At 39.1% G+C, this 15,561-nt stretch overlaps 1 protein-coding gene across 32 annotated transcripts in view; it reads left to right on the forward strand.

Annotated features, from left to right (window-relative positions):
* CELF1 (CUGBP Elav-like family member 1) overlaps positions 1-15,561 on the forward strand; it is a 55,518-nt gene that overhangs the window by 19,451 nt on the left and 20,506 nt on the right. For all 32 annotated transcript variants that reach the window (XM_087882806.1, XM_087882704.1, XM_087882775.1 and 29 more), the window contains 2 exons: positions 12,538-12,725; positions 14,004-14,086. In XM_087882806.1, coding sequence (XP_087738932.1) covers positions 12,538-12,725; positions 14,004-14,086 — 271 coding nt within the window. The remainder of the gene's footprint in view (positions 1-12,537; positions 12,726-14,003; positions 14,087-15,561) is intronic.

Genomic DNA, 15,561 nt, shown 5'->3' on the forward strand with positions numbered 1-15,561 from the left:
TAAGCACCCCCGAGCCGAATCTGGCCCCCCGGGCCTTGAGTTTGACACCTCTGATTTAAAGCAATGATTAAGACCATCTTGAGCCCCACAGCTAGATCAAATCCTCTCCTCCTTGTAGACTGGACAATGTGACTGAGCAAAGAACCCTTGCTTCTCATTCAGACACTTAATTCTACAGCAGCGCCTCCCAGAAAAGTAATATCTTTAGGAATGGTCTAAAATGGATGTAGCACCAAGCAGCCATAAACCTGAAGGCATTTCTCACTGTCATGCCTTATATCTTTGTATCTGACATGTCCTACCATGTATATTTAAGAGAGAAAGCCTAGCAAAGTGGGAGCAGTGAAGTAACACTACTCTGAAACTTTCTCCCAAGTAGGTGTACAAGATGCTCTAGTTGAAGTTCTGATAGCTAGATGGATGGCTGTAGTAGTTCACATTAATCCCATGAGGTGAAGGTTGGATTTAAGTAAGAGTGAGTACACAAAGAAAGAATATCCAGTTTGTTCAATTTTTTTTTTAAAAAAATCTAAATCATCGCACTGTTTTTTAAATGTAGAATATTGGGATTTACATTACAGTGGGATTCATACATAACATGATTTTCAGCTAAACGTGTTGAAGCACATAATGGAAGCTGAATTGAAAATTATCAGAATTGAGAGCTGTCAAGAAAAAGGGAATGAATATAGTTATCCAATTCAAATTTTATTTTTATCTCCAAGGAAAATAAGATAGGAGTTTTAAAAATGTCTTTTATTGATTGAAAAGTATAAATGCATTAAGGAGACAGCTGTCATCGAAAGCAGTGCAACCCACAATGAGTATTTTATCTATAGTATCCATGGCAGCTTAGCATCTTGCTAGCAGCAGCATTTGGGGAAGAATCCATTTAGTTGAGTTTATTTTGATCGTTTTAAGGTAATTATTTAAAGTATATCCATTTTTATCATTTCTACCAATTACAAAATTGATGAATTACCAGTAAAAATGGGTGGTTTACATTTTACAAAGGAATATATGCCCTTATCGAATTTATGTACCTGCATTCTATCTCTTAATTTTTTTTACCTACTGTATTTTTCGGAGTATAAGACGCACCGGAGTATAAGACGCACCTACCTTTTTTGGTTTTTTTTTAAGATTTTTTTTTTTTTTTTTTTAGACAAACACAGATACAAACATACAATGTATTTTCTTTGAACAGAGTATTTGGCTGGTTCACAAATTTAAACAGTGTTTACTCATTTCAATTAAATTTACAATTTCTATATTTCCTTTTTGCCATATTTATTCCTCATCTATTTTTTTAAAAAAACCAATATTACCCTTCATCCTCATCTCTAATCTTAATCAAATTCAATTTTTCCCTTCTATTCTATATTATACCCCTTCCCATTGTTATCTATTTTTATATCCATCCTCACATTGGTTAATTATGTAATATTACATAATTGTTTAATACAAGTTCAACATTTTAATATAAATCAATTAGTTATATAACTATCTTTTTTGTATATTAATCAATATGAACATGAATATTCCATTTATTTCCATGCAATCCAATTTCTTACAAATCAATTAATTATATTTACCAATAATAATAAACCAAATAATTTCCCCTCTTACTCATTTTCACATCTTAAACTCCCAAAAACCCACATAGTTTTGCCCATATAATCCTCCAAATTACAACTTAATCATTTCTACTTTCATCACAATGTATAATTAAAAATATTTCAATCATTACTATTTCCCTAATTAAATTTAGCTGTTACCCAAGCTACAATTTAATCCTTTTTTACTTTCATCACCATATACCATTAAAGGTATTTCAATTGTTATAGTTTATACTTATTCATATTTCTAAAAAAAATAAAAATTTATCATTGTCTAGGTTTCAAAAATACAAATATTCCAATTATTATTCATTTCATTTTTACAATCATGATTTCCCATTTATTTCTTACTACTATTCATATTTCAATTCTAAATATGTATAACATTTTTCTCTTTCATTTCTTTTTCTTTTTCTCCCTTCCCATTTTTATTTTTGCCTTTTTCTTTCTCCTTTTTTTCTTTTGTGTTTAAAATCTTGAACTCTCCTCTTTTGCCCTAAATTTCCCATTGTTTGTACCTACCTTTTTTGGTGAGGAAAAAGAAGAAAAAGTAATCTCCCTCTGCCTCTGCCTAATTTTGCCTCGCTGCAGCAAATAGCCTGCTTTACTTTCAGTTTTGTTTTCAGCATAGCTTGATTAGCAAAGGGAAAAAAAATCTTCTCCAGCAATTTAGCTCTTTGCAGCAAGCAGCAGAGCCCTGCGCAAAACAGCTGAGAGCAAATCAGCTGAGAGTCGGGAGGCTGATCTAATCAACCTGTGCTAATTAGCCTATACTGAAGCTGAAAGGAGCTGTTTTTTCTTGCTGTTTGCTTGCAAGGAGGTAACTGCTGGGAGGCACAGGCCAAAGGGTGGGGGCCAGTGAGTGGGCAGGGCTACATTCGGTGTATAAGACGCACCTAAATTTTCACCCCCTTTTGGGGGGTAAAAAGGTGTGTCTTATACTCCGAAAAATACGGTATTTCCCAAAAGGAGAAAATCACATAGACTTAGTCATGCAGTGTTCTGTAGGGTCACCACCACAAGTTCATAGCTGAAGGGCAAATGTTTGCAGGCCATTGTATGATTTATAATCAGATGCTTAACTGTTTTGAAACTTAATTAAGACCTCAGAATAAATGAAAAAGTATATCCACAGTAGAAGCTATTAGGATGTTTATGTAAAATTCCCCAAAGTGGAGGAAACTGGATCTCTTAGTAATCAACTTTGTTTACAGTTTGTGTTTGGACAGTATCTTTCTCTGAAATTGCAACTGGCATGCCAGCTAGTTGATTCCCTATTTTATCATAAACAGACATTTCATGAAGCTAGAAAGCAATGTGGATTCTATGATTTTTCCCCCCATGTTATCTCTAGGTTAAAATCCAGAGTTTCCAGTTTAAAGTTAAAATATAACATTGTGTTAATTTATAATCATTATATCTTAAAAATAATTTATGATGTTTGCTGAAGCTCAGTTCTGCTTGCATTTGGTTGTCCTTTTTGGGTTTCACCAGCATTAACACAACTGCAGGGTGTACAGATAGCCCTCAAGTTGCTAGGGTATTTGATACTGGAATTTCTCTTCCTAAGTGATGCAGTTGTAAAGTGCAACATCACATGACTGTATTGCTTTGTGACAGCAATTTCCTGCCAGCTGCCAACTACCAAGTCAATGGAGAAGGCAGCAGGAAGTTGGAAGTCCCAGATGGCTTATAGTCAGTAAGCAGCTCCTGCTATGTAGGAGAATGAGCAAGGGATGTGTGTGAGGCCGGGGAGGCATGGTGCTAGTGTTGTGGGACTTGAAGTGCTACTGCTAGGTAGCTGAAGATGGCCAGAGGGGATGTGCAAATGGCTGGGGGGGGGGGCTGCAGTGTAAGTGCAGTAGGGCTTGGGGTGGTTGCTGCTGGGTGGGAGAGGATACATGAGTGCAACAAGGCTCAAGGAGAATAGGTGACTGGCAAGGTGCATGGGTGGAAGAGCATGCATCCAAGCAACTTGCATCCTTTTTTGTTGGCCTCCCCAATGACTTGTGGGAAGCTGGCAAATTCTGATCCCATGACTATGGAATGCTGCAACTGTTGTAAGTGTGAACTGGTTGCCAAGCATCGGGATCACAATCACCTGATTGCAGGGGTGCTAGATGAGCTGGAACTTCAAGGTACAGTTGTAACTATCACTTGTTCAGTGCCATTGTAACTTCGAACAGTCTCTGAACAAGTGGTCATTAGCAGAGGATTACAGTGCATGTAGAAAGTCTACACAAAATGCCAGGTTTTTGAGATGTAAAATAAGCAGACTAAGATAAACCACTTCAGAAATTTTTCCTCCTTTAATATAACATAGAAGCTGTGCAATTTAATTGAAAAACAGAAATCTTTTCGAACAAAAAATAAAAATGAAAGACTAGAATAATTTGGCTGGGTTCAAAATTAACCAAGCACATTCAAACTGATGATAAATACAAGTAGTCCTCGATTTACAACAGTTTGTTTGGTGACTGCTCAAAGTTACAACGTCATTGAAAAAAATGACTTATGACCACTGTTTTTCACAATTACAACCTTTGCAGTATCCCCATGATCACGTGATCAGAATTCAGATGCTTGGCAACTGGTTCATTTATTTATTTTATTTATTTATTTGTTTAAATTTCTATACCGCCCTTCTCCAATGTAGGACTCAGGGCGGTGAACAGCCAAAGTAAAAACAAGACATACATACAAAACATACAAAATCTAAAATCTGTTTAAAATAATTAAATAATTTTGGCCGTAATTAAAACATTCCAATTTAAAATCCGTTTAAAATTCATATGACCATTGCTGTGTCCCAAATTCATGTGATCACCTCTTGCGATCTTCTGACAAGTAAAGTCAATGGGGAAGCTAGACTCACTTAACAACCCAGGTTACTAACTTACCAACTGCAATGATTCACTTAACAACTTGAGACAAGAAAGGTCGTAAAATGAGGCAAAATCCACTTAGCAAATATCTCACTTAACAACAGAAATTTTGGGCTCAATTGTGGTCATAAGTTGAGAACTACCTGTAGTAATCAGTACACATCTTCCATCGTTTAAAGTGACACTGATGACGCCCATATAAAATTCAGCTGTTCTAGTAGGATTTGTCTGACATTAATTCAGTTACCTTTTATAGCAAAAACCATGGTCTGCAAAAAGCTTACAAACCAACAAAGGATCTCATTGTTGGAAGGTATCAAGTCAGGAAAAGGGTGCAAAAACTTTCCAAAACATTGGCTATACCATGGAACACAGTGAAGACAGCCATCAACAAGTGGAGAAAACATGGCACAACAATGACAAAAAACTGGTTGTCCTTTCAAAATGGATGAAAAAAAACAAGAAGGAAATTGGCCCCAAAGGCTTCCAAGAGACCTGCAGCAACCTTAAAGGAGCTGAGGAATTTCTGGAAAATACTGGGTGTGTACTACATGTGACAACAATCTCCCATATTCTTCATGTGTCTGAACTGTGGGGTACCATGGCAAGACAGAAGCTTTTTCTTACAAAGAAAAATATTCAAGTTTGGCTACATTTTGCAAAAACTTGCATCAGGGTGGATTTGATTTAAATCATAATTTTTAAAGAGCAACTGTCATCTCTGTCCCGCAGCAGCTCATCCTCTGATCCGCTGTTGATTTACCGACAGTCCCAATATTACAGAATATACAGTGTCATGCTACATAAGCTCCATTTCATGCTGAATAAATTACATTATTTGATGGTGGCTCAGCAGACTGATAGCATTGTGATTAACACCAGCTGTCTGCAATTACTGTAAGTTCGAATCTCACCAGGCTCAAGGTTGACTCAGCCTTCCATCCTTTCTAAGGTAGGTAAATTGAGGACCCAGTTTGTGGGGGCAATAAGCTGACTTCGTATAAATATATAAAAGTATGAAAGCTATTGCTTAACGCATTGTAAGCCGCCCTGAGTCTCCAGAGAAGGGCAGCATATAAATCAAATCAAAAAAAAAATTATTAATGTATCTTAAATAGAAAACTATTTTTAGATAGATTTTTACTCCAAAAGCATTTTATTAATTTTTTTTTATAAAAATAAAAAAAATCCAATTTAAATTTTTTAAAATCCTATTTTTAAAAAAAAAAAACTTTGCTTTTTATCCACCCTGATCTACCTCAAGTCTGACAAAAGCATGTGGGAAAATGTATTATGGTCTGATGAGACTCAGGTTGAGCTTTTTGACCAAAATTTCAAAAACTATGTTTGGTACAAAACTGTGCATCACCATCATTACAGTTGATGTTTGGTGCATCAACTATGCATCACTGTGCATCACCAAAAATAGATCATATTCACCATGAAGCATGGTGGTGACAGTATAACGGGACTGCTTTTTTTTTCCATGTAGATCTGGGGCTTTAGTCAAGGTGGAAGGGATTATGAACAGTTCCAAATATCAGTCAATTTTGGCAGAAAACCTTCAGGCCTCTGCTAAAATAGCAATAGCAAATCACTTAGGTTTATATACTGCTTCATTGTATTTTATAGCCCTCTCTAAGCAGTTTACAGAGTCAGTATATTGCCCCAGCAATCTGGGTCCTCATTTTACTGACCTCAGAAGGATGGAAGAGTGAGTCAACCTTGAGCCAGTCAGAATTGAACTCCTAGCAGTGAGTTAGCTTGCAATACTGCATTCTAACCACTGTGCAACCATGGCTCTTGAAAATGCTGAATAGGAAGAGGAAATTTATCTTTCAACATGACGATCCAAAGCACATCTCAAAATCAACAAAAGAATGCCTTCACCAGAAGAAAATAAGTTTTGGAATAGCCCAGCCAGAGCCCGGACCTGAACCCAGTTGAAAATGTGGTGGTGTGGTATGATCAGAAGAGGGGCTGTATACAAGAATTGCCCTCACAATCTGGCAGATCTGGAGTGTTTTTGCAAGGAAGAGTGGCCAAAGAGTGGGCAAAGATTGCCATGGCAAGATGTGCCATGGTGATGGGCTGTTACCCCAAAAACTGCTACTATAAAATCAGTAGGTGCTTCAACAAAATATTTGTTTAAGGTGTGCACACTTATACAATCACATTATTGTAAGTGTTAAAGTTATTTTCCCTCCTAAAAGATTTCACTTTGGTTTTTGATGGGTTGTACAGTTTATATGTTATATTAAAGTTGGGGGGGAAATTGAAGTGATTTTTTTTTTTTTTTTACATCTCAAAAATCTGGCATTTTAATGTGTGTATAGACTTTATATATCCACTATATCTGTAGAAAATCATGGAAGGTCCCTTTTTTTTAATTTAAACCAGCAGAAATTTTATTTATTAATATTTATCCAATTTATATGGCTGTCCATCTCTGGCTCTTATACAAGGGAAAAGATTACTTGTATATTTGGAGTGTTTATGGATACAAGTAATCATTTTCTGTTTATTTAGTCTCAAAATTATAATGCTATTCTGGTGCTTGCACATTCATCAAAACTTAATAATAAATACTTCTCAAATTCAAATACTTAATGAGTAAAACAAAGGAAAACGACTGGATAAAAAGGTAGTTGCAGCAACTGAAGTAAAGTATTAAATGTATTTTACATTTCTTATAAAGATTATTCTAAATAAAAAGGGTGCAATCTAGTATATTGGAGAAGAGTTAAATTGTTTAGATATGCCCAGTTATGGTTCTTTCTCTTACTTCGATCAACTGGACATTATTATCATTCAACCACAGAGAAAGGCTTTATAGTTTATGAGATGCAGTTTGGAAGACAGTGGCCTTTAAACAATTTGGCCGTAAGCCCTTTAGGCCTAACAAATTGATATTTGCTCTTCTTGTAAAATAGGTGTGTTATCATTATTGACAAAAATTTGTTTTTTATAAAATTAAAGAATTAAAACATTAGGAGTGACATTAGGAGTCATCTAGTCCAATGCCCTTCTCTCTAAATCATCTCTAACAGATTAACATCTACCTTGTGCCCAAAAATCTCCAGCAAAAGAAAACAACAGTTTTCTTGTAGCCTTGACCGATAGCACATACAGTCAAAAAAAACTTCTTGAATCTAGTCAGAGCCTACTTTCTTAAAGGTTTTAACTCAATGGTTCTGATTTTGACCTTTGAGGCAATAGAAAACAAGATCATCCCATCTTCTGCATAATAGTTATTTAGATACTTGAAAGCTATCTGTCTCATCTCCCTGTCCCCAGCATCATTTTTTTTGTCGGCTAAATATAACCAGATGCTTTAACTGCTCCTTACAGGTCTTGATTTCCAGACATTTTACTGTGTTAGTTGTCTTTGAAACTGCTTCTATTTGTCAGTGTCCTTAAAAAAAAAAAAACACGACCTTTGGTAACTAAAACAGAATATTGCAAATGAGGTCTGATCAAGGCAGAGTAGACTGGAAAAATTAAGACCCATGACATGGAGTTTGTGTTGCTATTAATCCCCCATCCCCCCCCCAATATTATCTTCCTTTCTAGTTAATGCATCACACAGCTATCTTACATTGAATTTGTGATTGAGAAGGACACCCAGATTCTTTTCATGTACATTACTATCAAGTATCTCCCCCATTCCATATTTGTACCTTTCATTTTTCCTGCCAGATATAGAATTTTATTTCCTCCCTATTAAATTCCATTCTGTTCATTTCAGCCCTTTACCTGTTCCTTTCTAGATCTCTCTGGATCTTCCATCCACTCTGTACTAGCCATTTTTACCAGCTTTGTGTCACACTTAATCGCCATCCTCTCAACTTCGTCATCCATCATTGACCAAAGTGTTAAACAGCACAGGGCTCGGAAAACAGCCTTGTAACCATCCACTTGATGCTACCCTCCAAGCAGAAAGCATCATGAGATAGTTCTTCAAGAGCTTTGCTGAAAACATTTCCCTGATGTGCTAACCTAGTACCTCTCTCAAAGTATAGCATGATATATTTGCAAACAAATGTGAGCTTCCTTACTCTTGTTAATTAGGGCATTCTCATCAAAGTGCTGTTTAATAATCTTAGGGTAATTATACATGAAATTACTGACAGGTCTGTAGTTTCCCAGGTCTTCCTTTTCAAGGATGTGGATGACATTTGCTGAGCCTTGCCAGTCTTTTAGAGTTCTGCAAGATTATTGAGAGTAATTTTGTGACCCCCTTCATTACCTTAAGATGCAATCTATATGACCCTGGAAACTTGAATTTATTTAAATTAACTTTTGTTTACTCTCTCCTTGTCCAACCTAAACTTCAGTTCCCTCCTGTGGCATCATAATGACCAGTTAGAGCTAAATTCCTCTTCTGGGAGAAGTCTGGCATAAAATAGGAGTCTTAAAAATTCTGCCTTCTCACTATCACTCGTTACCAATATGATGCTTTCTCTTGGCAATGGAGCACTTTGACTTATCTTTTATTTCTAAGTAGCCCCAGCTCATTCTGAGATTTAATCTTTCTGACATAATTTATAAAGTCCATTCCTATAATGGAGGAAAAAATAGAGTGCTTTGTTTTATCTTTCATTATGCATTCCTCCTTTAGTTTTGTTTAAATGTTTCTTTTTATCTTCAGGATTTTAGACTGTTTTGTTTTGTTGAAGTTAATTTATTTATTTATTTATTTTATTTTATTTTATTAAATTTCTATACCGCCCTTCTCCCGAAGGACTCAGGGCGGTGAACAGCCAGAAGATAAAACACAGGAAATACAAAATCTAAAATAAATTAAAACAAATTAAATAATTTAGGCTGAATTTTAAAATACCCCATAATTAAACAGATTAAAAATTTATGTTTAAAATTAAAATTTAAAAGAGATGATTTAGGCCAGGCCAGCTTGATGAAATAAAAACGTTTTAAGCGCGCGACGGAAGGTGCGAAGATCCGGGATCCTCCATATCTCCGGGGGGAGCTCGTTCCAGATGGTAGGTGCCCCCACAGAGAAGGCTCTCTCCCTGGGGGCTGCCAGCCAACATTGTTTGGCCAACGGCACCCGGAGGAGCCCCTGTCTATGGGAGCGTACTGGCCGGTGGGAGGCTATTGGTAGTAGCAGGCGGTCCCGTAGATAACCAGGTCCTAAGCCATGGAGCGCTTTAAAGGTAGTAACCAAAACCTTGAAGCGCACTCGGAAGACCACCGGGAGCCAGTGCAGCTCACGCAGGAGAGGTGTTACATGGGAGCTCCATGTTGCTCCCATAACCACCCGCGCGGCCGCACTCTGCGCCAGTTGGAGCCTCCGAGTGCACCTCAAGGGGAGCCCCATGTAGAGAGTGTTACAATAGTCCAGACGAGAGGTGACGAGGGCATGAGTGACTGTGTGTAGGGAGTCCCGATCTAGAAAGGGACGCAACTGGCGGATCAGGCGAACCTGATGAAAAATCCTCCTGGTCACGGCCGTCAAGTGATCTTCTAAAGACAGCCGTGAATCCAGGAGGACGCCCAAGTTGCGAGCCCTTTCCGTGGGGGCCAATGATTCACCCCCAATAGTCAGCGATGGCACCAGCTGACTATATCGGGACGTCGGAAACCACAGCCACTCAGTCTTGGATGGGTTGAGCCTGAGCCTGTTCCTCCCCATCCAGATCCGTACGGCCTCCAGGCACTGGGACATCACTTCAAGGGCATCGTTGGGGTGGTCCGGGGTGGAGATGTACAGCTGGGTATCGTCAGCGTACTGATGGTACTTCACCCCGAAACCACGGATGATCTCGCCCAGGGGCTTTACATAAATGTTGAACAAAAGGGGCGAGAGGACCGATCCCTGCGGCACCCCACATATGAGGGGCCTCGGGGTCGACCTCTGCCCCCCTGTCAACACAGACTGCGACCAGTCGGAGAGAAAGGAGGAGAACCACCGTAATACGGTGCCTCCCACCCCCAACTCTTCCAACCGGTGCAGCATGATACCATGGTCGATGGTATCAAAAGCCGCTGAGAGATCTAACAGGACCAGGACAGAGGAGCAACCCCTGTCCCGAGCCCTCCAGAGATCATTAATGCTTTGCACATGCTTGTCCTTATGCGATTAGTGATCATTCTCAATCTGGTTAAATTTCAGTTGTCAATATCTGTCCATTACTGTAGAATTGCAATACCCTATGTTAAATCCAGGTCTTCTTGAATTAAATATGGCTTCCTTTTTCCTAAGTTTCTATTCAGTTTTAATATGACCTTCCATTAGAAAATGTGTGATCTAAATAGAAAGAAGTTTAAGAATCATAAGTTGAAATAAATCACTGTGACATTTCCCCTAATACTATTTAATTTAGTTCTTTAGTTCAGCAGGCAGAATTATTCCCATTATCTTCTATGAATGATGTGGCCCACTTTTGCCAGATCCAGAGTTGGTGATCACAAGTTTCCTGTGTTGAACAGCATCATAGGGTTTAAAAGTCCAATGGGTGCTGCCCATCTCCATGTTACAATGATGTACCCCTCTCCTGAGCTCAGCTGCCCATTGCTCTGGAGTGATCATTCCATTGTGCTATTGTAATACAGGTAGTCCTTGACTTATGACCACAGTTGAGCCCAAAATTTCTGTTGCTAAGTGAGACAGATGTTAAGTGAGTTTTGCCCTATTGTACGATCTTTCTTGCTACAGTTGTTAAGTGAATCACTGCAGCTGTTAAATGAATAACACAGTTGTAAAATGAATCTGATTTCCCCTTTGACTTTGCTTGGTCAAAAAAGATGTTCACATGATCCCGGACATTGCAGCCATCCTAAATATGAGTCATTTGCCAAGCACCCAAATTTTGATCACGTGACCATGGGGATATTGTGGTGGTCATACATGAGAAAATGGTCATAAGCCACTTTTTTTCAGTGTGGTTGTAACTTCGAACATTCACAAATAAGTCAAGGACTACCTATAGCAGTGATGGCTAACATCGTGTGCCAAAAGCGGGAGGAGCCGGGGGAGGTGTCGCGTGCGTGCCCACACCCGTAATTCTATGCGCCCCGCACATGCATGCAAGATTCTCCCCCTTTTGGCACGGTGGGCCCAGTAGTCCCAATTTTTTGCCCTCCCCAGGCTCCAGAGTCTTTCTAGGAGCCTGAGGAGGGTGAAAACGGCCTTCCTCCCTCCGGAGGCTGGAAACGGGCCCGTTTGCCAACTTCCGGTGGGACCGGAAGACCCGTTTTTTGCTCTCCCCAGGCTCCAGAGCCTTTCTAGGAGCTTGGGGAGGGAATAAACAGCCTTACCCACACCCTGGAGGCCCGCCAGAGGCCGGAAACGGCCCGTTTGCCAACTTCCGGGCCCATCAGAATTTGGGGCCCACAGTATTTACTATGGCCCACAATATTTACTATGCAAAATCCTTATGGTTTGATACAAATCTGCATAATTATTCTTCAGTATCCAGAGACAGTTTCATTTTTAGAAGTACAAGTATATAGAACAACTATATTTTTTTCCAGATTAAGTTACATTAAAAAATGGAACAATTGAGTTGTCTAAAAAGCAGGTATATACTTTAAAAATAATTATGAGTTGAACCAAATTCTAATTTTTAAGTTAATTATTTTGAATATTTGAAATATATTTTTTTATGATGTACTGGAACAACTATCAATGATTTTTAAATTATAGTGCATTAAATAAAATTATTTATATGTACTTTTAGAGAGTGTTTCAGTCACTTTAAAGTATTTATCTGCCCTGCTCTTACTTGTTTCAAATGATTATTTATCCAAAAACATTTTCATTTATAAGCTGCTAAATAAAATTAGAAACTTTCAGCCATAATTGGGAGAAGGCAGTGAGTCATCAGCCAACCACCTTTTTTGTGTAGAAAAATATCCTGAAATTTTTTTTCTCTTAGCATTTCAAATTTGCGAGTTCTATTTAAATATGTTGAGTTTTAGCAATTTAAACACTGCATATGAAGTAAAAGGTTGATTGATTACCTTGCCAGTAAAATCACTTATCACATTTTTCTCATTGATTCATATAGCTCAAAGAAAATGAATGGCACATTGGATCATCCTGACCAACCAGACCTAGATGCTATCAAGATGTTTGTGGGCCAAGTCCCACGGAGTTGGTCTGAAAAAGACTTGCGAGATCTATTTGAACAGTATGGTGCTGTCTATGAAATAAATGTCCTGCGAGACAGAAGCCAAAACCCTCCTCAGAGCAAAGGTGAGAGGTTTTCTTCTTCCCATCAAGTTTTAGAAAGGCAGCATTTGGCTGCACTTAGGGCCACATGGAGAACCAAATGACTTAATGATTGGCATCAAGTGTACTGTAATTTACATTAAAAGTTTTATCCAACTGTTTCCATTATTTATACCAACATATAGAGGCACCTACTGGCGTCATTCATTACTATATTTAATAGTAATACTGGTAGTAATAGTAAACTATTACAGTAATAGTAAATAGTTAATAATAATAATAATAAATTGAACCTATTTTTTATATTGTTATCCACAATGATATGTGCTAATTATGTTTTATAAATAGTGTTCATTTAGTATCCAATGAACATCTACAAAATTGGGTTCATAGTATAAACAAGACTCTTTTATAAGACTGAAAATTGTTCTGACCCCCAGTCCAGTTTATAAACTACTAATTTATTAGGAGGACAAGGACATTATTAAAATACTTGATTCATATATGAGGTGTGTGGGCAGTTTATTTCAAGAGCAGATGAGTTTTTATTGGTCCAGTTATAAATTACAGTTTGGTGGTCTTATGTAGTAGGATGATAGCATCTGTGTCACTTCAGATGGTGGGCAGAGGGTGTTGGAGTAGAGGTAATACTGGGGAAAAAAATAGAAAAAGTAAGTCATCTTGCTCTGCTTTTTATTTGCAGGACATTTGGGTTTTCCCCCCCCGCACAAAATCAGAAGAAATAATTATATAGTTCATACCAACTCATTGTGAAGTATATATTAACAAGGTCTAATAAACATATAACATTTTAAATATGCTGTCTGATCTAGAAAGGATTCATCTGCAGAACAAGTTTATTTTCCCATCCCCTGAAGCATTATTATCAGTAGGATATTTGAAACCATTGTACCGTAAGAAACTGCATAGGACAGAGTGAGTTAATAAAGATCCCCTTCCTACAATAAAATTGTCCACTTTGTGTAGAGCATCTCTGGATCTAACCTAAATTGTTTAAACATAGTCTATAATTAGGTAGTTTTCATATCATACATTCCACCATAAATTAACATCTAATTAGTCAAGGTTATTGAAAGAAACAGCTTTCAGTCTTATAAAAAAATTGTTAGTGGTCATGTGAAGGCTACATCTGGAATGTATGGCATTCAAATGTGTATTATATGTCTCAAAAAAGTTCAGAATTAGGTTGCTAGAAATGCCCGACTTAGTTAATTAACTGATGTGGTAATTTAGGCTTGAAGTAGTTTTTAGTATGTGTTACAGAATGTGTTTATTTCATAGGGTGCTGTTTTGTTACATTTTATACCCGTAAAGCTGCACTAGAAGCACAGAATGCTCTTCATAACATGAAGATCCTCCCAGGGGTATGACAAATTATGTTATTTCTTGTTGTTGTTGTTTTTATACCGCCCTTCTCCCGAAGGACTCAGGGCGGTGAACAGCCATAATAAAACAATATACAAGACAAACTTAAAAACCATATTAAAATAATTCAATTTTTGGCCGAATTTAAAATTCCCATTCTAAAACCCTTATAAAACATATTAAAACCCATATTTAAAACCCAATTAAAATTATTGTCCCATCAGACCGGCTTGTTGGAATAACAGGGTCTTCAGCGCATGACGGAAGGCACGGAGGTTGGGGATCCTTCGTATATCTGGGGGTAATTCGTTCCATAGGGCAGGAACCCCCACAGAGAAGGCTCTCCCCCTGGGAGTCGCCAGTCGACATTGTTTGGCCGACGGCACCCTGAGGAGGCCCTCTCTGTGGGAGTGTATCGGTCGGTGGGAGGCAGTCAGTGGCAGCAGGCGGTCCTGTAAATATCCAGGCCCTAAGCCATGGAGCGCTTTAAAGGTGGTAACCAACATCTTGAAACGCACCCGGAAGACCACCGGGAGCCAGTGCAGCTTGCGCAAGAGAGGTGTTACATGGGAGCGACGAGTCGCCCCCATTATCACTTGCTCGGCCGCATTCTGGACCAGTTGGAGCCTCTGGGTGCTTCTCAAGGAGCCCCATGTAGAGAGCATTACAATAGTCCAGACGGGAAGTGACAAGGGTGTGGGTGACTGCGCAAGGCGTCCCGATCCAGAAAGGGACGCAACTGGGAAATCAGGCAAACCTGATAAAAGCCCCCCCTGGCTACGGCCGTCATATGATCATCCAACAACAGCCATGAGTCCAGGAGGACACCCAAGTTGCGAGCCCTCTCTGAGGGGGGTAAGATCTCATCCCCAATAGCCAGTGATGGTTCTAGCTGGCTATATCAGGACGTCAGAAACCACATCCACTCAGTCTTGGAGAGGTTGAGTCTAAGCCTGTTCCTCCCCATCCAGATCCGCACGACCTCCAGGCAACGGGACATCATGTCAAGGGCATCATTGGGGTGGCCTGGGGTTGAAATGTACAGCTGCGTGTCGTCGGCATACAGTTGGCACTTCACCCCAAAGCCACGGATGATCTCACCCAGCGGCTTCACATAAATGTTGAACAGGAGGGGCGAGAGGACTGACCCTTGCGGCACCCCACAAGTGAGGAGCCTCAAGGTTGACCTCTGTCCCCCCCATCAACACAGACTGTGTACGGTCAGAGAGGAAGGAGGAGAACCACCGTAACACGGTGCCCCCCACTCCCATCCCCTCCAGCCGACGCAGCATGATACCATGATCGATGGTATCAAAAGCCGCTGAGAGGTCCAGGAGGACCATGACAGAGGAGCAACCTCTGTCCCGGGCCTTCCAGAGATCATCAACCAATGCGATCAATGCCGTTTCCGTGCTGTAACCCATCCTGATGCCCGACTGGCACGGATCTAGATAGACAGCTTCATCCAGGAATT

This window comes from Pantherophis guttatus, chromosome 1 (genome assembly GCF_059756535.1).
Source record: "Pantherophis guttatus breed Tessera chromosome 1, ASM5975653v1, whole genome shotgun sequence".
Lineage (NCBI taxonomy): Eukaryota > Metazoa > Chordata > Lepidosauria > Squamata > Colubridae > Pantherophis > Pantherophis guttatus.